Source organism: Mobula birostris, chromosome 5, assembly GCF_030028105.1.
Source record: "Mobula birostris isolate sMobBir1 chromosome 5, sMobBir1.hap1, whole genome shotgun sequence".
In the NCBI taxonomy this organism is placed as follows: domain Eukaryota; kingdom Metazoa; phylum Chordata; class Chondrichthyes; order Myliobatiformes; family Myliobatidae; genus Mobula; species Mobula birostris.
This window is the reverse complement of record NC_092374.1, coordinates 83722162-83747943: the sequence shown is the minus strand read 5'-3', so window position 1 is coordinate 83747943 and position 25782 is coordinate 83722162. Positions and strand designations below refer to the sequence as shown.

General features: G+C 48.4%; 1 protein-coding gene across 1 annotated transcript in view; it reads right to left on the bottom strand.

Annotated features, from left to right (window-relative positions):
• Nucleotides 1–388: 388 nt before the first annotated feature.
• Nucleotides 389–25782, bottom strand: part of LOC140198364 (G protein pathway suppressor 2-like) — a 25596-nt gene continuing 202 nt past the window's right edge. The window contains exons 2-9 of the mRNA XM_072259461.1: nt 25706–25779; nt 21681–21760; nt 19142–19218; nt 17474–17642; nt 11170–11256; nt 9860–9939; nt 9123–9206; nt 389–3568 (exon numbers count right to left, since the gene is read on the bottom strand). Of these exons, the coding sequence (XP_072115562.1) occupies nt 3485–3568; nt 9123–9206; nt 9860–9939; nt 11170–11256; nt 17474–17642; nt 19142–19218; nt 21681–21760; nt 25706–25779 (735 nt within the window). The 3' untranslated portion in view covers nt 389–3484. The remainder of the gene's footprint in view (nt 3569–9122; nt 9207–9859; nt 9940–11169; nt 11257–17473; nt 17643–19141; nt 19219–21680; nt 21761–25705; nt 25780–25782) is intronic.

Genomic DNA, 25782 nt, shown 5'->3' with positions numbered 1-25782 from the left:
AAGGGAAGTCAGAGTAAGAAGGTGGGGGGAGGGGAGGAAGATATAGGTGATGGTAAGTGACAAGTGAAACCAGGAGAGGGGGAAAGGGTGAAGCTAGAGAGCTGGGAATTTGATTAGTGACAGATAAAGAGCAGGAGAAGGGGGAGGAGCTCCAGAGGGAGGTAAGGGTGTCAATTACCAGGTTAGAGAAATCAATGTTCACGACATCAGTTGGAGGCTACCCAGATGAATTACAAGATTCTTACCACTATTGTGGTGAATTGGTACTGAGCAAAACTCCATCTGTCCCATCACACTCCCAACTTTTGATGGGGAAAGATCCATTCCTAGACCAGTGCCCAATTGTTTTCTTTCAGCATCCCCAAGCAAACAAAACTAGTCAATCAAACACTGTCAACACCTTTTACTAGGCACTATGAAGAAAGTACAGCAGTTTGGATGAAATAGTATTTATGGTACAAATATCTTGCTCATTTGCACACAGAGATACAACACAAACATTTATTACATGAAGAAAAGTCCTCCCACTAGGTCAGACCACTGCAGTTCTGTCCCAAAAAACCCATCCAATGTACCTGTGTAGATATGCCATTTTCCCTTGGAAGTGTCAACACATCCTGCGAGGAGCCACTTTGCTGCACTGCCAGAGGAGATATTTTCACTGGACAAGACAAACCCCAGGGCCCATCTGATCTCTGAGACAAGTGCTATTGGAACTTCTACCATACATCCCATCGCCTACACAAAATGCTTGAGTACCTCAGCAGTTCAGGCAGCTTCTGTGGAGGGAAGTATACAATTCTGTGGGCTGGGGCCCTTCATCAGGACTGTAAAGGGGGTAGAATCCAGGTGGTGGGAGGTAGGGGATGATACAAGATGGCAGGTAAAAGGTGGGTGTGGAGGGGGATGAAGTTAGAAGCTGGGAGGTGATCAGTGTATTGTGAATGGTTTTGGACCCCTTATCTAAGAAAGGATGTGCTGACATCATAGCACAGGGTTCAACAGAGGTTCACTGAAATAATTCCCCATTGAAAGGCCTGTCATTTGATGGCCCTGGGCCTCTACTCACTGGAATTTTGAAGAATGGAGGGTGATCTCATTGAAACCTATCAAATGTTGAAAGGCCTCAATGGAGTGGATGTGGAGAATACCAGAAGGACATTTCCAACTTCCCTTCCAACAGAGTAGCAGGTTTGAGCCAACCTACAGTTTGATTCCATTTCCCTCTGCTCATTTTTCACTCTCAGCACTTCTCCCCACATTCCTAATTCCTTTTGGTATGGAAGGGGAATGGAAATCAGAAAGTGGGGTGCAGACTTAAGGTGAGATGGGAAATATTTGAGAGGGATCCAAGGGGCAACTTCTTTAGACAGAGGGTTGTCCAGTAAATGGAACGCACTGCCAGAGGAAGAGGCTGAGGCAGATGCATGAACAAGATTTACAAGATCTTTAGAAGGATGTGGAGCAATTGAGAACTGGCTAGGTGGTCAGCATGGAACGGATGGATCGAAGGGTCTGTTTCTAGGTAGTACTCTATGACCATCGCAGCTGACTATCTCAATAACATATTCCCATAGATTCCAGATAAATTTGCTGAGTATACCTGCAAGAAAATGAATCTCAGGGTTGTCCATCGTGACATATGTGCTTTGGTAAAAACATTTACTTTGTACTTTGGATAATGTACTTGAATCCACAAACTCTTAATGTCTTGAAATTGTTTCTGTTCTGACTCAAAGTCAAGTGGAGTTAGTAAACAGGAAGCTTTCAGTTGTCTCACTGGCCAGAGGATTCCCCAGAGGCTGTTGATTGAATCCTTTTTGTCCTACAGATCTGTCAGCACTCTGCTTTCCATGGCCCTGTGACCACAGTTCCCGAATTCCATCTGCCTCTCAGCCTTTGCCAGGCAGGGCACCATGGTGGTGTAGTGGTTAGCCCAACACTGTTACAGCTCGGGCGTCGAAGTTTAGAGTTCAATTCCGACGCCCTCTGTAAGAAAACCTGTACCTTCTTCCCTTGTGCACGTAGGTCTCCTCCAGGTATCTGGTTTCCCCCCCACAGTCCAAAAGATGTACCAGTTGTTAAGATTAATTGGTCATTGTAGATTGTCCCGTGATCAAAGCACAGCTTAAAATCAGTGGGGTACTGGCTGGTGCGGCTCAGTGGGCTGGAAGGGCCAGTTTCACACCATATCTCTAAATAAGATAAATCTCTCCTTACTCTGATGAGCTTTTACTGAGCCACCGTTTTAACTAATTCCCTCTCCCAGATTCAACCCTCCTCACCCACACAGAAGGGGGCTGTTTATGGCAACCAATTAACCCACCCACCCCGTGCGCTGTCGGGACGCAGGACGAAATTGGAGCACCTGGGGGGAAACCCAGACAGTCATAGGGAGAATGGCAAACTCTTTCCACGCACAAACAGCTAGAGGTCAGGATCAAACCTGGCTTCCTGGGACTGTGAGGCGGCAGCTCTTCTCTTCCCGCTGCGCCATCTGGTACAGTTAAAGCGAAAAATGAAAGAGCAGGGTTCCAGAGAGAAACACAGGCAATGGCCACTGAATGAGGCTACAGACTCACAATGGGCTGAATTGAGTGGGTGGGAACAATCCCAACACTGTAAGGAGTTTGTACCTTCTCCCTGCCACTACATGGGGTTTCCTCCGGGTGCTCCGGTTTCCTCCCACGTTCCACCGGCGTATGGGTAGATTAATTGGTGTCATTGTGGCAGCACAGGCTTGTAGGACCTGTTACCCTGTTGTATCTCTAAACTTAAACAATTGCCAAGTCCCTATTGAAAAGTTCTTTCTGTCTGGAACTTTGTGAGAGAGAGATAACGAGACCATGTTGAAAGGGTCAACGGAATTTTAGGTAAACTCCAAATAGTGCAGGGGTCCAACTGAACTGTAGGTGGTTACGTTACTGCCTCCCAGTCACCCAGGGCAGGTAAAGTATGAAGCAACACTCAGTATTTATTTATATTGCACAGGGTGTCAAAAGCCACGGCCATTCCAGCGGAGAGAGACCTACGTGCCTTGCCTTACCTGCTGGGTGGCAGTCCGCTTGGCTTTGCTATTCTGAGTCATAGAACTCTATAGCACAGAAACAGGCCCTTCAGCCCATCTAGTCCATGCTGAACTATTATTCTGCCTCGTCCCACTGACCTGAACCCAGACCATACCTCTCCCATCCATGTACCTATCTAAATTTCTCTTAAATGTTGAAATTAAACCTTCATCCACCACTTCCACTGGCAGCTCGTTCCACACTCTCACCACCTTCCGACAAGTATTTAGCCAGCTGCCTGGCACTGCTCGCTGCCACAATCCCGCAGTCTAAGCTGGTGCGATTTAGGGGTATTGATCTTTGTCTGTGAAGGCAGGTGTGGCTAACCTTCAGATCGTAGAGACACTCTACTCCGGATGACAATGGATTGCTCTGCAAACAGCAGGACTGAGGGTGGAGGGAGGGTGCAGAGATGATTACTGGTGATAATAGCGCTGACCCTGGCTATGTTGAATGTAGGCATGCCGGGGAGCTCCCTGACCGGTCGCTTGGAATCCAGTCTGCAAAAGTCACAAAAGGAGATGTTAGTGGTAGATGGGGTCCTTGCTTGTTTAGATCAGAAGCATCATCTCCATGTGACTAAAGCTGTGATGTGAGAAAGGTGACTAAAGCTCACATGGAGATGATGTTTCCGATCCAAACAAGCATGGTTATTATTTTATTGCCAATGTTACAGTCAGACCCGCTCTATTCTTTACCATCAAACAGATAGAGCTGGGAAAAGATACAGAGTGAAGCTCTCTCTCAGCAGAAACACACCCAGTGTAGGGACAGAGTGGGTCAGACACAGAGTGAAGCTCCCTCTACACTGTCCCATCACACACTCCCAGGGTCAGACACAGAGTGAAGCTCCCTCTACACTGTCCCATCACACACTCCCAGGGTCAGACCCCAGAGTGAAGCTCCCTCTACACTGTCCCATCACACACTCCCAGGGTCAGACACAGAGTGAAGCTCCCTCTACACTGTCTCATCACACACTCCCAGGGTCAGACAGAGTGAAGCTCCCTCTACACTGTCCCATCACACACTCCCAGGGTCAGACACAGAGTGAAGCTCCCTCTACACTGTCCCATCACACACTCCCAGGGTCAGACAGCGGGGCGGTGGGGGGGAACGACAGACGGCAACTAAAATCTTTCCTAGAGGGAGAAGCAGCCTCGCTCCTACGGGGGATGGTGGGTCACAGGGTGTCGCTGGTACCGCTCGAGCCCGGAAGGCAAAAAGTAACCTTGCTTTCTTTCCGGACAGTGTGGTGGAGGGCGCCTCCGCTCTCACCGAAATGGGCACAGCTGCTGAGACCTAGTGTGCTCCCGCCATGAAGCTTACCATAGCTAGTCTCAATGTAAACGGCAGCAGGGGTCCTCTTCGCAGGCATAACAATCTCTTAGCCCTCAGGGATGGGCGGTATATGGTGAGTTTCCTGCAGGAAACCCATACCATCCCTGGGGACGAGTCTGCTTGGCTCCTGGAGTGGCGGGGCGGGGTCTACATGAGCCACCTCAGCTCCATTTCTAGCGGGGTGGCGATCCTGTTGGCCCCGACCTTCCAGCCAGTAATTGAAAGAGTCCAGGACGTTGTGCCCGGCCGTCTGCTCCACCTGGTTGTGCGCCTGGATGGCGTACCATTGCATTTTATCAATGTGTATGCTCCCAGGCGCGGTGTGATGCAGACGCGCCTATTCTGCCAGCTGTCCACTCTGCTGAGCTCCATCGATCCTGGGGATTGTGTCATCCTCGGGGGAGATTTCAATTGTACCCTCGAGGCGGAGGACCGTTCGGGCCTCCAACACGACCCAGCATCGGCAAAAAAGTTAAAGGAGCTAGTCGGCTCCTTTGACTTGGTGGACAGCTGGCGGAATCTTCACCCCAACTCTAGCGCCTTCTCGAGAAGGTCTAGAGAAGGAGGTTCCAGGATAGACCGCTTTTACATCACTCGGGCCTACGTCTCCCGCATGTCAGCGTCCTCCATGCGGCCGGTGTCGTGCGCGGATCATCACCTTGTGTGGATGGAATTTATTCCACTACACCCTCGGGTGGGATCCGGGTATTGGCATTTTAACAACCGGCTGCTGGAGGACAGCCGATTCCGGGATTCGTTCCGAGCTTTCTGGGTCTCCTGGAAGGAGAGGCGGAGAGAGTTCTGCTCCCTACGGCTATGGTGGGATGTGGGCAAAGCCCACATCCGGTTTTTATGTCGGGAGTACACTAGGGGGTCGACAAAGAGGCGGAGCTCTGAGGTTGAGCGGCTTGAGAGAGCGTTGCTTGACCTGGAGTCCCGCCTCGGTCCGACCGCTGGAGACCAACAGCTGTGGCAGGAATACCAGGAGAAGAAGGACGCACTAAGGAACCTGCAGCTCCAGCAGTCCCGAGGTGCGTACGTGAGGTCATGGATCCAAATGCTGCAGGATTTGGACCGTGGCTCACCCTTCTTCTACTCGTTGGAAAGGTGGCGGGGAGGTCAAAAGCAGCTAGTGGAGCTGCTGGCTGCCGATGGCTCCTCCATCACGGACCCTGATGGAATTAACAACGAGGTCCGTTCATTCTATCGGTCCTTATTCTCGCCTGATCCGTCAAATGCGGAGGCGTGTAATGAGGTCTGGGAGGATTTGCCGAAGGTCAGCCCAGAGGACGCAGTGCGTCTGGATGCCCCCCTGATTCGGGAGGAGCTGTCCACTGCCCTTCGGCAACTCCGGAGGGGCAAGTCCCCTGGTTTGGATGGACTGAGTGTTGAGTTTTATCAGGCTTTTTGGGATGTCCTGGGGGATGATTACAGCCTTGTCCTAGGGGAGAGCCTAGCCACCGGAGAAATGCCCCTCTCATGGCGGAGAGCTGTTGTGGTCCTACTGCCCAAGAAGGGAGACCTCCGCCTGCTAAAGAACTGGCGGCCGGTCTCCCTCTTGTGCGTGGACTACAAGATCTTCGCCCGGGCAATGGCCAACCGTCTGGGTTCGGTAATTGGACAGGTGGTCCATCCTGACCAATCTTATACAGTCCCGGGCCGCTCCATCCAGGACAATGTCCACCTAGTACGGGACCTGATCCACCTACTCCAGGAGACTGGGACCCCAGCAGCGTTTCTTTCTCTTGACCAGGAGAAGGCTTTTGACCGGGTGGACCACAGTTTCCTGGTGGGCACCCTGCAGGCTTTTGGGCTCGGACCACACTTTGTGGCCCGAGTTCGGCTCCTGTACTCTGCCGCAGAGTGCCGAGTTAAGATTAATGGATCATTGACATGACCTATCCACTTCCGAAGAGGAGTGCGTCAAGGGTGCCCCATGTCCGGTCAACTGTATGCGATCTGTGTCGAGCCATTCCTCAGCCTTCTTCGGCGAAGGCTGATAGGCCTGGTTCTGCGCGAACCGGACATGGGGGTCGTCCTCTCGGCCTACGCCGATGACGTACTCCTCATGATGACAGACCCCTGTGACCTGCGGAGGATGCGCGAGTGCCAAGATGTTTTCTCGGCGGCATCCTCCGCCAGGATCAACTGGGCGAAATGTTCCGGACTCTTAGTAGGCCAGTGGCAGGTGGACTCCCTGCCGGAGGAGATGAGAGCTTTTGAGTGGAGCACCAGACGTCTTCTCTATCTGGGAGTCTACCTGAGTCCTTCTGGGGAGACCTGGCTGGCGAACTGGCAGGACCTGGAGACAAAGGTCATGGCCCGGCTGGGGCGCTGGTCAGGCCTTCTCAGGGTGCTTTCCTATCGAGGCAGGGTGGTGGTCATAAACCCTCTGGTGGCCTCCATGTTGTGGTACCGGATGGTCACCTTGGCCCCCCCTGCCCCTTTTGTCGCAAGAATGCAGAGGAAGCTAGTGGACTTCTTCTGGGGAAACAGGAAGCACTGGGTCTCTGCAGCGGTTCTGAGTCTCCCAGAAGGAGAGGGCGGACAGTCACTGGTGTGTGTACGCACACGACTGGCGGCTCTCCGCCTCAGGACGCTGCAGAGATTCCTGTACTCCGAGCACCCTCCCAGGTGGCACGTGTTGGCGACTTTCTTCCTCCGGAGGGGCTGCTGTCTTGCCGAAGATATGCAGCTACCACCGGCGGGCGTCAGCCGTGCTGCTTTGCAGAGGCTGCCCGGCTTCTATCAGGACCTACTGAGAGTCTGGAACATGGTTGCCTCAGGCCGGGAATCCTCTCCTCTGGCAGAGGGCGGGGTCCTGGCTGACCCTTGCCCTGTCTCAACGGATGTCAGTGCGGCTCAGGTATGTGGAACGACTCGGGCTGAGCTGCTCGTCGGGCCCAGGCCCCGCAGCCTTACCCGAGAGACGAATCCACACAACTTGAGCCGTCTTTCATCAACACCCACAATCCCATTCAGGGATGCAGGCAGGAGGTACCTTTATGGGCTGCTGCTCCACACCCTCCACTTCCTAGCATTTGTCCACCATCTCGACACGCCATGGCGGTCGGTCTTTCCACCTGGAGGTGAGGGGGGACCCCAATGGAAGTCCCTCTACAAGGGAGTCCACTCCATGCACCTTGGGGATCTCGGCTGGAGGGTGCTGCATAAAGCGGTGCCCTGCAATAAGTTCTTTAGTTTGTACACGGATCTCCCAGCCACGTGTCACTTCTGCGGGCTGGAGGAGACCGTGTACCATATGTACGTGGAGTGTGTGAGGCTGCAGCCCCTTTCCGCGTATTTGCGTGGGCTGCTTCTCGCCTTCTGGTTGCATTTCAGTCCCACCCTATTCATATATGGTCATCCAGTAAGAAGGGGGGCACAGAGGGATGAGGATGTCCTTGTCAACTTGCTCCTGGGGCTGGCGAAAATTGCCATCCGTGGCTCCTGGAAAAGGGTGGCAGGAGGTTCTCCCCGGGCGGACTGCCTGGCTATGTTTAGGGGGTATGTTCGAGCCCGGGTGAACATTGAAAAGGAATACGCACAGTCCACGGCGACCGTCGAGATGTTCCGGGACCGTTGGGCTCCGCGGGGTGTAAATGCCATCATTGATGAGGATGGCAATATATTGGTTTAACATGTATTGTCTGTTTGTAGTGTAGTAAATGTGTTAGTCACTGGGTTTGTAAATATTGTATAGCACCGACATTTGTAATAAAGAATTTTGTAGTAAAAAAAAAGGGTCAGACACAGAGTGAAACTCCCTCTACTCTGTCCCATCACACACTCCCCGGGTCAGACACAGAGTGAAGCTCCCTCTACACTGTCCCATCACACACTCCCAGGGTCAGACACAGAGTGAAGCTCCCTCTACACTGTCCCATCACACACTCCCAGGGTCAGACACAGAGTGAAGCTCCCTCTACACTGTCCCATCACACACTCCCAGGGTCAGACACAGAGTGAAGCTCCCTCTACACTGTCCCATCACACACTCCCAGGGTCAGACACAGAGTGAAGCTCCCTCTACACTGTCCCATCACTCACTCCCAGGGTCAGACACAGAGTGAAGCTCCCTCTACACTGTCCCATCACACACTCCCAGGGTCAGACACAGTGTGAAGCTCCCTCTACACTGTCCCATCACACACTCCCAGGGTCAGACACAGAGTGAAGCTCCCTCTACACTGTCCCATCACTCACTCCCAGGGTCAGACACAGAGTGAAGCTCCCTCTGCACTGTCCCATCACACACTCCCAGGGTCAGACACAGAGTGAAGCTCCCTCTACACTGTCCCATCACACACTCCCAGGGTCAGACACAGTGTGAAACTCCCTCTTCACTGTTCCATCACACACTCCCAGGGTGAGACACAGAGTGAAGCTTCTGCTATACTGTCCCATCAAATAATCCCAGGGTCAGACACAGAGCGAAGTTCCCTCTAAACTGTCCAATCCCTCACCGGGTTTGACACAGAGTGAAGCTCCCTCTACACAGTCCCTTCACACAATCCCAGGGCAGGGACAGCAGTGGTTCAACTATACACAGTATAGTTTACCTTGTACTGCACGGGACTGGTACAGAATTAACGCTGATTTACACTTTGGGGACACCTCCTCCCTGTTCTTGTGCAACAGCTGCTAGGTCCTGCCACCTCCCAGTGAACCATTCCCTGAACAGAGGCCACTCTCCTCTCTGCATCCACTCACCTGGAGGGCTTGCTGGGGTGGGGTCCCATGTGGGAATCCTCCGGGCGAAGCGGGTCTCTGTGTGTGCACGTAGGCTAATCCAGACTGAAAGACATTGTGAGGAGCAGACAGACTGAGGTTAGTTTTTGTCATATGCACCAGCCTACAACAAAAGAGAGAGGTGGAGTGGGTTCAAGACCAGCAGTCTCACCAGGAAGGGGATGTTAGAAAGGTGACTGGTTAAGGAGTCTGAGAGCAGTGGGGGAAGAAGTTGTTCTCAAGTATGGTCATCCAGACTTTCACACTCCTGTACCTTCCCCCAGAGTCACACAGCTCTGACACAGGCCCTTCAGCCCACTGTATTCATACTGACCATCATTCACCCATCTGCACTAAATGCACATCGAGGAGATTACTTTGCAGAGCAATAGAATGAACCAAGCTGTAAACAGATGTGAACCCCAATCCTATCTATGAGCCACACAGCCAATCAGTGAAGAGATTTCCTCTGCACATCACAATTGATTTTCCAACATATATCACTAGCATATCTTGTGAAATGTCGTCGTCTTTGCAGTAGCAGTACAACGCAATACATAATAATAGGAAAAAACCCATGAGTGACATTAAATATATATTTTATCTACTTGGAGCAGCTCTACCCGCTGTGCCACTAGTGCTTGGTGCAGTGGGACTATGCAAAATGGAAAGTACTGTTGAGAGCAGAACTGATTCGTGAGTGCCTGACTGATACTCACCGAATCCGTGAATCCGGACTGCTGGTTTGCGTGCTCCAATTGCTTTTGTAGTGGAATAGATGTACTCGGAGAGATGAAGCCTGCAGTAGAGAGGAAAAACAGGAATCTGCTGCAGAAAACCGAGTTGGAATACCAAGACAGAATGGTCGTGGAGACTCCCTTTGGTGGAGGAGTCTAGGGCCAGAGGGCACAGCCTCAAAGTAGAGGGATGTCCATTTGGTGCAGAGATAAGGAGGAACTAATTTATTGATCTATTTATTTATCTATTTATTTATTAAGATACAACGTGGAACAGGCTCTTCCGGCCCTTGGAGCCATGCCGCCCAGCCACCCCCGATTTAACCCCAGCCGGATCACAGAACAGTGAACATTGCAAACAATGACCAATTAACCAATCAACCGGTACATCTTTGAACTGTGGGAGGAAACCAGAGCACCCGGAGGAAACCCACGCAGACCCCTCAGCATCGATGGAGTGGAATAAACAGTCACCATTTCCAGCAGAGGCCCTTCGTCAGGACTGGAAAGGAAGGGGAACAGAAAGTGATTTCTGGCTTCTGCCCCCTTGTTTATTCCCCTCTACAGATGCTGCCTGACTTGTGTGGATAAGGACATGGGAGAGGAGAGACTTAGAGGGCTATGGGATCACTGGGCAACAGAGGTGGCCTAGACGAGCTGGGACAAAGGGTCTGTACCCATGCTGAATGACTCGAGATTGCCTGCCTAATATTGAGGCCTTACGAAGCACTGGGGAGGCCTCACTCGGAGCTGTGTGAGCAGTTCTGGGTCCCTTATCTAAGAAAGGACGTACTGACATTGCAGAGAGTTCAAATGACGTTCACGCAAATGATTCTGGGATTGATGTCTCTGGGCCTCTACTCAGAAGAATGAGGGGGTTCCCATTGAAACCTATGAAAATGCTGAAAGGCCTCGATAGATTAGGTGTGAAGAGGATGTTTCCTATGGTGGGAGAGTCTAAGACCAGAGGACCCAGCCTCAGAATAGAGGGACGTCCTTTTTGAACGGAGATGAGGAGGAATTTCTTTAGCCAGGGAGTGGTGAATCTGTGGAATTTTTTGTCACAGGCGGCTGTGGAGGCCAAGTCGAGGCAGAATTTGATAGATTCTTAATTAGTCAGGGCATGAAAGGATACGGAGGGAAGGCAGGAGATTGGGGCTGAGGGGACTCTATGGGTCATATGGCTTAATTCTGCTCCTATATCTTATGGTCTGACTGGCTGAGTTTCTCCAGGATTTCCCAATTTCATTTTCAGACTCTAGCTCCTACTTTCTTCACGGACAAGACCTTACCTTGCTGAGGGGTGAAGTGCCCATGGACTGCGTAGGCAGCCTGCTGATGTGGGAGATAGGCTGACATGGCTTGGAAAGCAGAGGGCCCTGGTGAAAGAACAAGGGCTACAGTCAGAATCAAGCTGCATCAGCGCAGTGCTTTGAGTGTGGAGGGTGATCGGGTAACACCGAACGCCAAAGGACACGTCACAGCCTGCGACACCGAGCTTCCGGACACAGATACGAGCACGAGTGTGACCCGTGGGAAAGATTTGCTGGCTGCCGGGTGGGAAATCGTTTTTCCAAATCTGCTTCCTCCTTTACCGCCACCCCATCCCTCCGAAAGCGCAAACCTGGAGCTGGGTGGAGCCCGGCAGTATGGGAACGCTGAGCAGACTCAGAGGGAGGAGAATGGACACTTCCCTTCCCGCAACCCCTCAGTGGGAGGGCAACGAGAGGTTAATCGGTTAAAGTCATGCTTGTCGCGTCCGGTGTGTCACCAAAGACCCCTGCAAGTGTCTACAGATGTACGGTGGGGAGCACTCTGACTGGTTGCATCAGCACCGGGTAAAGAGGCTCCAAAGAGCTGCAGACTCAGCTCGCTCCATCACGGGCACATCCCTCACCACCACCAACGACATCTTCAAAAGGCAGAGCCTCAAGGATCAGAATTACTTTCTTGCCAGTATATGAAACATAGCCGAACTCAAAGTTCAAAGTACATTTATTATCAAAGTATACGTTAATACAACCTCGAGATTCACCTCCTCAGAGGCAGCCACGAAACAAAGAATCCATTAAAAAAGACTGACAAACACCCAACTTACAGAAAGAGAGAAAAAACAAATTGTGCAAACAACAAAAGGAAGCAAATAGCATTCAGGACTGGTGTTTTACAAAAGACACAAAGCCAGGCATCACCGCAGCCGGAGCAGGGCACAGCCCCAGTTCAGTGCAGGGCTGAGTAAACATTGCGAAGCAATGAGAAGAACCGAGCAGAATTAGCCATCGCCTTGCCTCCCGTCCCAACACCCTGATCTTCTCAATCTGGCCCGACACTTAAATTGTCCAAGCAGTGGGTCGTTGCTCACTCTCAGGGACATCACGACTCTGGCTTTATTTTCCTCGATCATGCCCCGCCTTCGTCTCCACCTAAGCTTGCCTCTCCATTGCTAGCATTGATCTTTATTAGCGAAGCGTTATAAGGTATTTCATAGTTTTCTTTGTTTTTTTTTGCTGCTGGTAAATAGTCGATTGATCACTCAGGACCCTCACCTCTCGGGACACGCTCCCTTCTCATTGTTACCACTGGGGAGGAACCTGAGGACCCTGCTGGCCAGAAGAAACTACAGTATACAATTAGTGGATTTGATGAATCGAGGACAGGGGAAGCAGACAAACCAGTGGTCTCTTTCTCCCCCATTTTGTGGACTCTGAACGGATTCTTGCTCTTGGATAGTATAATTAGATCAATTGAATGTGGCCACAAGGATCTTCAGGTAATGACCCACTAAACCTGAGACCCTTCTCAGATGAGTAGCTGCTTATTATGTAAAATGCCAGACCTACCAAAGAAGCAATCTGTAAACTCGTTAGACTCAGTCTGGGTTGCCTCATTTAACTGGTTTAGACCAGTCAGAGTTGAAAGACACAAATACTCAAGGCTGGGCTGGGCAGAACCATGAAACAACATTGGTTGTAGCCCTGTACAAGAACCAGTAAGAAAGTGACCTAGGTCGGTCAAGTGACCTTGAGCCAATGGGATGGAAAACCACTAGTTCAATTGATGAGGAACACTATCACAGGGGTCCCCAACCTTTTTTGCACTGCAGACCGGTTTAATATTGACAATATTCTCGCGGACCGGCCGACCCGGGGGGGGGGGGGTTGCCAACAGACAACAGTAGCAGTCAAATACGTTGTGTTTACCCCGAAAAAGACTACAATGACCATGAAGCCTTGCGCGGGCACCAGTGCACATGTGCGTCGTGACCTGCCGATATTTTTTTTCCCCCCTGCAAATACTTTTTGACGAATCTGTTCGGGGGGGGGGGGGGGCGATGTAAATCACGACTGGAATATAGGTGATAAATGGCTAATACACTCAATTTCGTTTCTAAAAGGGTTTATCTAACGAATTTAGTATTAAACACACAGCGCATATTTTCCTCGCATGAATATAGTGATAAGTCAATTATCAGGGGAGCTTGAAGTAAGTGTTGAATGAGCTTCCAGTAGAAGTGGTAGAGGCAGGTTCGATATTATCATTTAAAGAAAAATTGGATAGGTATATGGACAGGAAAGTAATGGAAGGTTATGGGCTGAGTTCAGGTCGGTGGGACGAGGTGAGAGTAGCGTTCGCCACGGACTAGAAGGGCAGAGATGTCTATGTTTCCATGCTGTAGTTGTTATATGGTTATATAAGTAAGTCAATAGCATCATAACATTTTAAGTAACGTTTGGATATTAAACACACAGCACATATTTTCCCCGTATGAACATATAAAATCAGTGCAACACACCAATATCGCTGAATCAGTGGGAGCCCTGGGCTAGTTTCCCTGCAACAAGACGGTCCTATCGAGGGGTGATGGGAGACAGCGATAGTCGAAGGGGGTTCCTTATGTCCAGTCTATTCCGCAATTTAGTTTTCGTTACATTCATTGCAGAAAACTCGGCTTCGCAGAAAAATGTTGGAAATGGAAGCAACGTTTTCAGTGCTTTCGTGGCTACCTCAGGACACTTAGCCTTTACTTTGATCCAGAATGCCGACAGAGATGTTATGTCAAACATACTTTTCAGCTTGCCGTCATTTGCAAGCTCGAGGAGTTGATCTCCTTCCCGCGCTAACATGGATGACGTGCGGGTAATGACCCCGCATGCGTAACGTCTCAACAGTGGCAGTGACCGGGAATGAGGAAAGGTCCAGCTGACTCCTATCGCCAAATCATATCGTTTCCTCGCGGCCCGGTAGCACATGCTTTGCGGCCCGCTACCGGTCTGCAGCCCGGTGGTTGGGGACTGCTGCACTATCAGTCAGGGGCTCCAAATACACAGGGGTGATAACTCTCCAGAGACCAACTCTGATCTCCAACATTCACTCCTACTAAATGAGGAAAGCTTCGGGAGTAAACCTCAAAGAAAAATCCAGACCTAAGGCAGTGCTTTGTTCAGTTCATTGCTGACTGGTAACTCCTGCGACACCACCGATGCCAAACACTGTTGGTCTCTGCTCTTCCTTTGGGTTCATCAGCGGCGTGGAGAGGGGGAGCCTGCTACATGGGTAACAGCTTGCCCTCCATATCATATTGCACTGGCTTGCATATCTAGACAGCTAGGAGACAATGTCCATGGTTGACCGCAACCAACGGGGACCTCAAACATAGAACAATAGAGCACAGGAACAAACTCTTCAGCCCACAGCAAAGATCCAACCTAATTAATGCCTGAAGAAACTAATTCTTTCTGCCTACGCAATGTCCTTACACTACAGATTCACGTGCCTATGACCTGTCTAATGTACCTCTTGTATCTGCCTCTACCATCATACCAGGCACCCACCATTCTCTCTCTAAAATAACTTGCCTTATCTACCTCCTGTGAACCTTCCCCTTCTTCAACTTCACTTGCCCCATCATTCAAATGTTCCCACAACCAATGCACTCACTTTCAAGAACTCATGTTCTCAATACTTATTGCTTATTTACTTATTATTTCTTTCTTTTTGTCTTCTGCACTCTGGTTGAAAGCTCAAGTTGGGCGGTCTTTCATTGATACTGTTATGGTTATTACTCTATAGATTTATTGAGTATGCCCACAAGAAAATGAATCTAAAGGTTATAGATGGTGACATAAATGTACTTAGACAATAAATTTACTTTGAACTCTCACTGAGGACATTATTGGGACTGGTGGGCTGAGGAGAAACTGGATAGTCTGGGGGACACCCACATACAAAATGCTGGAGGAACTCAGCAGATCAGGTTGTATTTATAGAGGGGAATAAACAATTGACATCTCAATCAGAAACTTCAACTGTTTATTTCCCTCCATAGATGCTGCCTGACCTGATGAGTTCCTTCAGCATTTTGTGTGCGTTGCCAAGGTAAACACAGAAGGTAACACACTGAAACTGAAGGAGCTGGACTTGGTTCGGATCGTGCTGCTACCAGCGCCAGAGAGGTGTTGGTGCGCCAAGGAGGTGTGCAAGTGATCGCTCTTTTTCTAATCGCAAGAACCCGTTTGACACCGTTAATGTGAAATGCTGCAAGTCCAATTCATTGATATATTGGCGGACGGCAGGGGAGTTGCGAGGCCTCGGTAATAGCAAGGACTAGGCCTCAAGCCATGGTGCCGCCTGTCTATAGCTGCCCAGGAGACAGGCTCCAACAGAGGTGGTGTGGCATGGAGTTAGTGCTGCTCCCCCCCCCCCCCCCAAGTGTTCACTCGGCAGAAGACAAGCCATAAGCCATATTGTGTTCGATTGCAGACTGCTGCAATATTCATAAGACTCAGGGTCTTGGACCATATATTTTTTGTGTGACTGCATCTTACTGATATCTGATATGTGGTTGCTGGTATCTTATATGCGCTATGTGCTGTGTATGATCATTGGTACCATGTGTTGCACCTTGGCCCCGGAGTAACACTGTTTCATTTGGGCTGCATTCATGGTTATTCCATGTATAGTTGAATGATAATTAAACTCGAAATTGAAGGATTTTGCTATCTATAATCTTCCTTGTGCCTAGATAGGCTGGGGCTGTTTTCCCTGGAAAGGAGGAGGCTGACCTTATTTAGGATGGAGAGGGTAGGTGGTCATTATCTTTGTCCCCCAGAGTAAGGGAACTAAAACAAGGAGTATAGGTTTTTAAGGTAAGAGGGAGATTTAAAGGGGACTTGAGGGTTGTGTCTCTCTGTGTTCAGTACACGGAACAATCTGCCAGAAGAATTGGTACAGGTGGATAGAGTTACAATGTTGGAAAGGAAAGGTTGAGCGGGATATATACCAGGTGCTTGCAATTGGGGACTAGCTCTCGGTTGGCATGGACTATTTATCGCTGGCATATGTTGTGAAATTTTTTTGACTTTGCAGCAGTACATTGCAATACATAACAGAAAAACATTAATTACAGTAATTTTATATATACATATATAAAATATATATATTTTATACATATATAAAATAGCTAAATTAAATTACTGGTGCAAAAAATAAGAAATAAAGTAGTGAGGTAGTATTCATGGGTTCAACGTCTATTCAGAAATCTGATTGGAGAGGGGAAGATGCCACCTGGTTTAGAGGGCATACTATCAAGAGAGGCTGGATAAACTTGGGATGTTTTTTCTGGAGTGCCAGAGGTTGGGGGGGGGGGGGGGGGGCGTCTGATGGAAGTTTATAAGATTATGAGAGACATAGATAGAGCAGACAGGGAGTATATTTTTCCAGCGTAGAAATGTTTAATACCAGAGGGCATGCATTGAAGGTGAGAGGGGGCAGGCTCAAAGGGGATGTAAGGGGTAAGTTTTTTACTCAGAGAGTGGTGGATGCCTGGAATGCACTGCCTGGTATGGTGGTAGAGGCAAATACATTAGGGACTGTTAAGAGACGTTTGGATAGACACATGGATGTGAGGAAAATGGAGGGATAAGGACGTGGTGTAGGTAGGAGGGATTAGTGTTTGGGTGTTTCTGATTTGCCTTTTAGCTGGATCGGCATAACATTGTGGGCCGAATGGCCTGTTCCTATACTGTACTCGTCTATGTTCTGTGTTAAAACTGCTAAAACTACAAGAAACACTACAATTGCTCCGTACTAATTTTTGTCCAGTGTGAACTCCTGGCAGTCCCCATCTTTCTCCTCCCACTGAAGGCAAAGAGCCCCGTTTTATTAGGCACCAGGGCACACCATCTTTAATTACCAAAGTTAACTAAAGACTACAAATGAATCATAACATGCTGCACCTCACAATGTAGTAACAAACATTTTACAAAATAAACAAGTATCTACATTAAATACAGTATACAAACAACATACACAAATCTACACAGCCGCATTTCTAAAGTGTGTGGCAGGAAAGGCAGCATAAAGGCAACCCCAGTGCATCAGCTTGGTTTAGGACCGATTCTGAGGAAATACCGGGGAAGACCTTGAAGTGCACACACTCAGCACGACGGCGGCAGAATGACAAGGCTACGTTTGCACGTGCCTGTAAATGTGCGCGAGGAGTGCGTTTACCGAGTGCTCTCTGACATAAACACTATAAGTTACAGTGTACAAGACACCAATGTATAACGGACTGTGTGTGCTTCACAGTTGTCTCACCTCGAAGCTGTTGGCTGCTGGTATAAGTCACAGCTTGTCCTGGTCCATAAGGCGGTCCATGCTGTGTCTGGTTAACAGGGTAACTGCTATGTCCTGCTTGGCCAGTCTGATACTGAGGATGGTCACTCTGTGCTGTTGTGAACCCAGCCTGTGCCGTGAATGCACGATTCTGGAGAGACAAACACGAGTGTGAGATGGGGTGGGGGGGGGGGGGAGAACGGGCAAGAGGAGAGACAGACAGACAGACAGAGGGAAGGGCAATGAGAAGCAGAATGGGGCAGAAGGAAGGAGAGGTAGATGGGGAAGGGGGAGAGAGAGAGAGGCAGAGAGTAGGCAAACCAATACAAGAGTGGGATGGAGACTTTTAAAATCTGTCTCCAGCATTTTTTGCACATCTCTTTCTGGAACATTCTCTGTTTGCTGTACAACCAATGGAAACACAGGTGCCGGATCACCACATTTATGTAGCACCTCTGCCATTCGGAAGTCGATGCACTCCACACGCAGTGGAATGCCCTCACCCATCTTGAAGATACTGCCCGGAGGAAGGCGATGACAAAGACCCCAGCCATTATCAATACTGTTCAGAGACTATCTGCCTGGTGTCAGTGTTCGCATAACCAGGACTTGTGATATGCACCAGCTGCTCATACAACCATCCACCATCTACTCCCATTACTTCACCAACCCTGATCGGGGGCGGGGGGGGTTGCTAAGCAGGCGCTACACCTTGCCCAAGGTGACCTGCAAGCTAGCGGAGGGAAGGAGCACCTCCTCCGGTAGAGATGTATCTCTACTCCGCCACCAAACGTAACACGTGGATGAATGAAAAATGGAGGCTATGTAGAAGGGGAGGGTTAAATTGATCTTGGAGTTTGTTAAAGGTCAGCACAATGAAGGGCCTGTACTGCTCTATATTTATCTGCTTGATGTCCACGAGGGCAGCATAAAACATGCTGATCTGCTAGAACATGTCAACTTTAAGAAAGAGGATGTGCTGGAACTTTTAAAAGACATTAGGATAGATAAGTCAGAGGATTGAGTCTAAGAGCCGCAAGGTAATGTTGTAGCTTTGTAAGACCCTGGTTAGACCACACTTGGATGCTGCATAGATTGAAGAGCATGTCTTATGAGGATAGGCTGAGTGAAATAGTGATTTTTTTTCTTGGAGTGTAGAAGGTTGAAAGGTGACTTGAAAGAGGTGTACAAGCTGATAGGAGGCATAGATTGACTGGAAATTGCTAATATGAGGGGGCATAAATTTAAGGTGATTGGAGGGAAGTATAGGGGATGTCATAGGTAGCTTCCCTCCCTCCACACAGAGTGTAGTGGGTGTGTGAAACATGTTATCAGGGGAGGTGGTGGACCGATACATTAGAGGCTTTTAAGAGACTCTTAGATATGCACAAGGGTGATAGGAAAATAGAGAGATATGTAGGAGAGAAGGGTAAGATTGATCTTAGAGTAGGTACAAGGGTCAGCACAACAAAGGGCCTGTACTGTGCTCTGATGCTCTACGAGGGAGGACAGGCTGCAGCTACTTTGGGGGAGGGTGGGGCGGGGAAACTGAAGACAAGGTTGAAAGCAGGATAGGACGGAGCTGCAAGCTTGCAGCACCCAACCGTGCACCCTCCACCCGCCCCACGGCTCTGAGCCCAGAGAACCCACCTGCGCAATGGCCCCGGAGGTGAACATCTGTGACTTTGGACGATCTCCCAGCAGTCCAACCGGTCTCCCGTGGCCTTCTGAAAGGAAAGGAGAACAGGTGAGGTGAAACACCGGCTGCTTGTGGCAACTGGGATGGAGGGTTAGGACAGAGGGTGTTCTGAGAAGATGGGGGAGGATGTAGAGGATGAACTTTTGTGGACAGTTATTACCCCTCAACCATCAGGATCTTGAACCAGAGGGGATGCCTCAGTCGTCCCATCACTGAACTGTTCCCACAACCCACAGACTCACTTTCAAGGCCACTTCTACCCAGGTTCTTGATATTTATTATTATTTCTTTCTCTTTGTGTTTGCTCTATTGTCTTTTGTACATCGGTTGCTTGTACATCTGTTTAGTCTGGTCTTTCATCGATTCTATTGTGGTCCATGTATTCACAGTGAATGCCTGCAAGAAAGTTAGTCACAACAGGTTACAGTGGATGACTGTGACGTCTCTGTGCCTCGACATGCCCTTCGCTCTCAATGGAGTGTTGCAGAAACCGCCTTCCCGGCCGTTGGACCTCACTGTGGATCTTATCCACCCAGCCTACCGGAGCTGACTTTGCTTACTGGGACAGACATGTCCCTGTCTCACCCATGGTAGGCGGCCCATCGGCTACACACACCTGGTTTAGTCCACCTGTCAAAGCAGTGTACTGGTGTGGTCGCTGTCGCAAGTGAACAGGTGAGAGCTGAGCGTCAGGTGAGGCTCAAAGGTGAACGAGCTGCTCCAGAATGGACATGACAAACCCCTACACCAAAGGTGCTATCCCTCCCTGGACACTTTACACATAGCAGTAGTAACCAAACTGTAAAATTATCAATAAATACCCAACCAGACACACTAGAGAGAGACTGCAGATGTTGGAAATCAAGATCAACACTTTTCCCTTCTTCCTCCTCCACCCCATTCTCCCTTATTTCTCTGGCATCGTTACCCCTCCTCTTTGTCCTTCACCACCCTCACGAACTGCTGATACATTCAGCTTCCTCACCTTCTTCCCCATACTTCATGGTCTATTGCCCTCTCCTTTAAGATTCTCTCCTCTTCAGCCATATGACCTCCATCCCTCTCACATGATTCCCTTCTCAGCTCCTCATCCTGCCCTCCTGCCATCTCCCTCTCATCTGAAGAAATTTGGTATGTCACAAAAGACACTTGCAAATTCCTACAGATGTACTGTGGAAAACATTCTAACCAGCTGCATCGCCGTCTGGAATGGGGGGGTGGGGCTACTGCACAGAATCGAAAGAAGCTGCAAAGAGCAGCAAACTTAAGTCATCCTCATGGGCATTAGCCATTGTGGTATCCAGGACATCTTTAAGGAGCCATGCCTGAAAAAGGTGACATCCATCATTAAAAACCCCCATCGCCCAGGTCATGCGTTATTCTCATTGCTACCACCAGGAAGGAGGTACAGGAGCCTGAAGGCACCACTCAGCGATTCAGGAACAGTTTCTTCCTCTGCCATCCAATTTCTGAATGGACATTGAACCCATGAGGACGACCTCACTACCTTGTTCCTCTCTACTGTATATACCTTTTTTCCCCACTATATACAGTATTTGTGATAGTTTTTTTCTGTTATTAAGCATTGTGTTGCACTGCTGTTGTCAAACAACAAATTTCATAACATAGGCTGGTGATAATAAAATTGATTCTGATTCAAAGGCAGTAAGGAGCAAGGGAGACCAGCAAAAAGGGGCTTTCCAAACAACAATGGACATTAGCAAGCAATTTGTCATCATCATTATGTGCTGTGTCGTATGACGTGGGCAGTCATGGTCTTGCCATGATGTCATGTGGGGGTGTGGCTTATTCTGATTGTTGAAGGTCGATTTGTCGTGATTGGTTAGTTTAGAGACTGTCCGTTTTTCCCATTGGCTAGCTGTGTGGTGTCAAATTTCAAGTCGCATGTGGAAGAGGTTTGCTCTCACTTTTGTTTAGTGGAAGCAGTGCACACGACCATCAGGAAGGTATGCTCTGCAAGTGCTTTTAACTAAGTATGTTTGTTGAATATTCAGTTTTGTTGTATCTTTAACTTAGGGGATATGGATGTTTGGATGAACTTTTACTGCTTGTAAACAAATGATTAATATATTTATTTGCAGTCCGAGTTTTCTGTCTCACTTGCCAGACCCGTGAACCAGATTCAGCCTTACACATGACCGTGATTGTTCTTGGCAAATTCTTCCACAGAAGTGGTTCGCCATTGCCTTTTTTGGGGAAGTGTCTTTACAAGACAGGTGATGCCAGCCATTACCAATAATGCCTGGCATCAGTTGGCGCAGATCCAGGGTTTGTGATATGCACTGGCTGCTCATGCGACCATCCACAACCTGTTCCCATGGCTTCACGTAACCCTGATTTGGGGTGGGGAGGGGGTTGGCGGGGGACTGCAAGTAATTACAGATTGCAAATTCAGAGGTGATGTCAGGAACATGCACACACCGCTACACTGGAAGGGGGATAATGGCAAGCAGGCGAATGTACTCTTACCTTGTACATTGATCAGATGTGGGCCAGAATGGATCGCCAGAGCCTGTGGGTATGCTGCCTGTGTCAGGGTGCTCAAGTCACTGGGAACGCAAGGTACAAGAGAGAAGAGTAATTAAAGTGATGGCTCACTGGCTTGAGATGGGTCCGTGACTCTCCCACATTTGCCTTTGGATCTCAGAGATCTTCACGAATCTGAGCCAGGCGGTAATCACCAGGATGCCATTTGCCCACAGAAATGCAACTGCTCTCTCTCACAGAAGGGCAGTTGAGTTCCCCACAGAAAAATGCCACTGAGTTCTCCACCTCATTTGGAGGTGACACAGCACCACAGTGGTTAGCATAACTCTATTACTTGGGGTTGATTCCCAGTGCTGTCTGGAAGGAGTTTCCACATCCTCCCCACGACTATGAGTTTCCTCTGGGTGCTATGGTCTCCCCCCCCCACCACATTTCAAAGACCGTAAGACACAGGAGTATAATCAGGCCATTCGGCCCATTGATTCTGCTCTGTCATTCTATCATGGCTGATTTATTATCCCTCTCAACCCCATTTCCTTCCTTCCTCTCCGTTACCTTTCGCACCCTGACTAATCAAGAACCTACATTTTTGCACTTTCTTCAACAATTATATCAATTAAGTTTTGTAGTTCTTCCTCCGTACTTGCAATTAACACAGTGTCATCTGCATATCTGAAATTACTGATGTTTTCCCCACCAACTTTGATTCCCAAGATGTCTTATTTTTTGTAATATTGTTTCACTGTACACATTAAATAAATCAGGGGAGAAAACATACCCTTGTCTAACAGAATGTATGGTGATATCCAAAAAGGAGGAGGATCCTATCTGCAGGCTGAGAATAAACGGGGAAGACATAAAACAAGTTCAGAACTTTTGCTACTTAGGAAGCTGGGTGACATCAGATGTCAGGTGCGATATAGACATCAAAAGAAGAACAGGGATGGCAAAAGACACCTTTACGAGAATAAAGAGTATACTGACCAACACTAAACTAGGCATGACAACCCACCTCAGAGTACTGAAATGTTACATTTATCCAGTTACGTTATATGGCTCAGAATGTTGGACAATATCTAGTAACATGAGGAAACAAATTGTAGCAGCAGAGATGTGGTTTTTGAGGAGGATGCAAAGAATATCATGGACAAAACGAATATGTAACGAGGATGTCATGAACAGAGCAAACACAAAAAGAGAATAATGTATGAGATCATAAAAAGGCAACATAACGTCATTGGACATGTGATTAGGAAAGAGGAGTTAGAATGCACGGTATTTATGGGAAAGACCGAAGAGAGGAAAGCAAGAGGAAGACAAAGACAAATGATGATGGAGACAGCAGCCAGAGAACTGGAAATGAATACCAATGAATTGATCCACTTGACCCGAAACAGGAGTGTGTGGGCCATGGCAGTCAAAGCTCAGACTGGGCATGGCACCTGATGATGACGATGATGATCAACCTCCACTTTAAATATACCCAATGACTCGCCTACAGGTTAGTAGGTTTAATTGGTCACAAAGGTGTAATTGGGTGAAGCAAGCTTGGTGGGTCAGAATGACCTGCTCCATGCAGTATCTCTGAATAAAATAATTAGCTTGTTCGTTATGCACCATGTCATATGATGTAGGCGATCATGGTCTTTCCACGACCATGATTATTCTTGGCAAATTTTTTGACTTAAATGGTTTGCCATTGCTGCCTGCTGGGCAGTGTCTTTACAAGATGGTGACCCCAGTCATTATCAATACTCCTCAGTTTGTCAATGGTCACATAACCAGGACTTGTGATATGCACCAGCTTCTAACATGACCATTATGACCATTCACCACCTGCTCCCATGGCTTCATGTGACCATGATCCGGGGGGGGGGAGAGGAGGGCTAAGCAGGTGCTACACCTTGTCCAAGAGTGACCTGCAGGCTAGCGGAGGGAAGCAGCACCTTACACCTCCTTTGGTAGAGTCATTTCTCCACCCTGACAACCAAAATAATTTAATAATTAAATCTAACACAGGAGCGTGAGAGTTCTGGGTTTGGTGCCACATGCAGGCTGGTTGCATTGAATGACAATGGGTCTAACGCCCTTGAAGGGAGTTCGTCTCAGTTGTTGGGGAGGCCTTAAGCTAATTTTGCAGGGAATAGCTCAAGGGAGTAGAGTTACTAATGGGGGAGGCAGGTGGAAGTACAGTCCTATTGAAAAGGAAGACTGCCTGTTTAGTTGATACAGCAGACACATATCTATCTGATAAGGCACATGGAGGAATGTAAGACTGTATCACATCTATTTTAATCAGCAAGACCGATGAACTTGAGAGCTTCTTCATATCACCTGGGAATATGAAATTGTTACCGTCACAGAGATGCATTTGAATGGAGCAAAGGGCTGGCAAGGCAACCTTCCATAAGACATAGGAGCATAATTAGGACATTCGGCCCAACGAATCTGCACTGCCATTACATCGTGGCTGGTTTATTTTCTCTCTCAACCCCATTCACCTAGCTTCTCCATAATCCCGACTAATCAAGAACCTATGAACCTCCACTTTAAATATACCCAATGACTTGGCAACAAATTCCACAGATTCACCATCCTCTGGCTAAAGATAGCATTTGATGGCTCTGATCTTATATTCACTGGAGTTTAGAAGAATAGGGGGAAGGGGACGGAGTGATCTCATTGAGGGCAACTGAATATCGAAGGCCAAAAGAGAGTGGATGTTTCCAATGATAGGAGAGTCTAGGACCAGAGAGCACAGGTGCAGAAGCATGCCTCTTTTCAAGGTACAGAAGGTTCAGGTATGAACGGGTGAAAGCTGCATATGGATTAAGGAGCCCGTTGATGGGAGACCATGAGGACGCCAGAAGCAGGCTGTTCAACTATGTGTGAACCCCTCCCACATGTGAGTGACTAACCCATTAACTATCACAACAGTAGGGGAGAGGTGTGCAAAGCAGGTGGACATATGAAATGTAAAGGTCATGAAAGATAAATAGATTGGTGTTATTTGTCATATGTACATTGAAACGTACAGTGAAATGCAACATTTTTGTCAAAACAAATTAGTAAAGATTGTGCTGGTTAAATATCGCCATGCTTCCAGTGCCAACATAGCATGCCCACAACTCACTAACCCTAACCATACGTCTTTGGACTGTGGCAGGAAACCCACATGGTAACAGGTAGAATGTACAAACTGCACTGGGGATCTGAACCGCAATCTTACAGCTAGCCGCTGTGGTGGTATGTCGCGTAGCAGTTAGAGCTACATCAGTGTTAGGATGTATTCTGGAATTATGGTACATCACAAATATTAATTTCAACAGCAACCAGTCTTCAAACCTCAACCTGGATTGTAGATTGAGTTTAAAATGCAGCTCAGAACAATGATGTTCTTGGAGCTGCAGATTAGGGTTGATTGCAAACCATGAAACACCCCATTGACCTAAGATGTCTGCATATGCATGAATGAATCCAGGAGTCAATGGGGATTAACACTCATTTTGGGCATCTGGTGTGTGGGTGTGAAGATGGAGGTGTTTGAAAACTATATGTAATTCAAAGGAAGTCTTGTAGATACATTGTAAGTATAGAACAGTCCTGCTGTTAACTTTGATCTTTAGCATATAAAAATGTCATGTAATATTGCAGCAGGGAGCCTCTCCTAAGAGTATGATGCCTGCTCGTGTGGTGAATAAAGCCTTCTAAATCACCAGCTTCAGTGTCTTCCGGTGCCCAATCACAATCACAACACTCAGCACAATTACAATGTGGTGGATTGGGAAATTATTGATCATGTAAGATTTTACTTGATGCAGTGGGATTTCCAGTTTAGAACCTGTCACATCTCAATTCAAACTTCATCAAGCTGCAAGGGAGGAATCACACTTGTGGTGGGTCAGCGCTTGCACCTGGCAAATATTTAACAGCAGCTGGTAAGTTCTCCCGCCCTATATTTTTTAGGCGTCGAGAGAGAAAGAAAACAGCTGAAGCAAGCTTTGTACCTCTGTTCCTTCATCTTGGCCCGTCGCTTTTCCTCCTCGTGCAGGACCTTCTTCAGCTGCAGGAAGAGCTGGTGCTT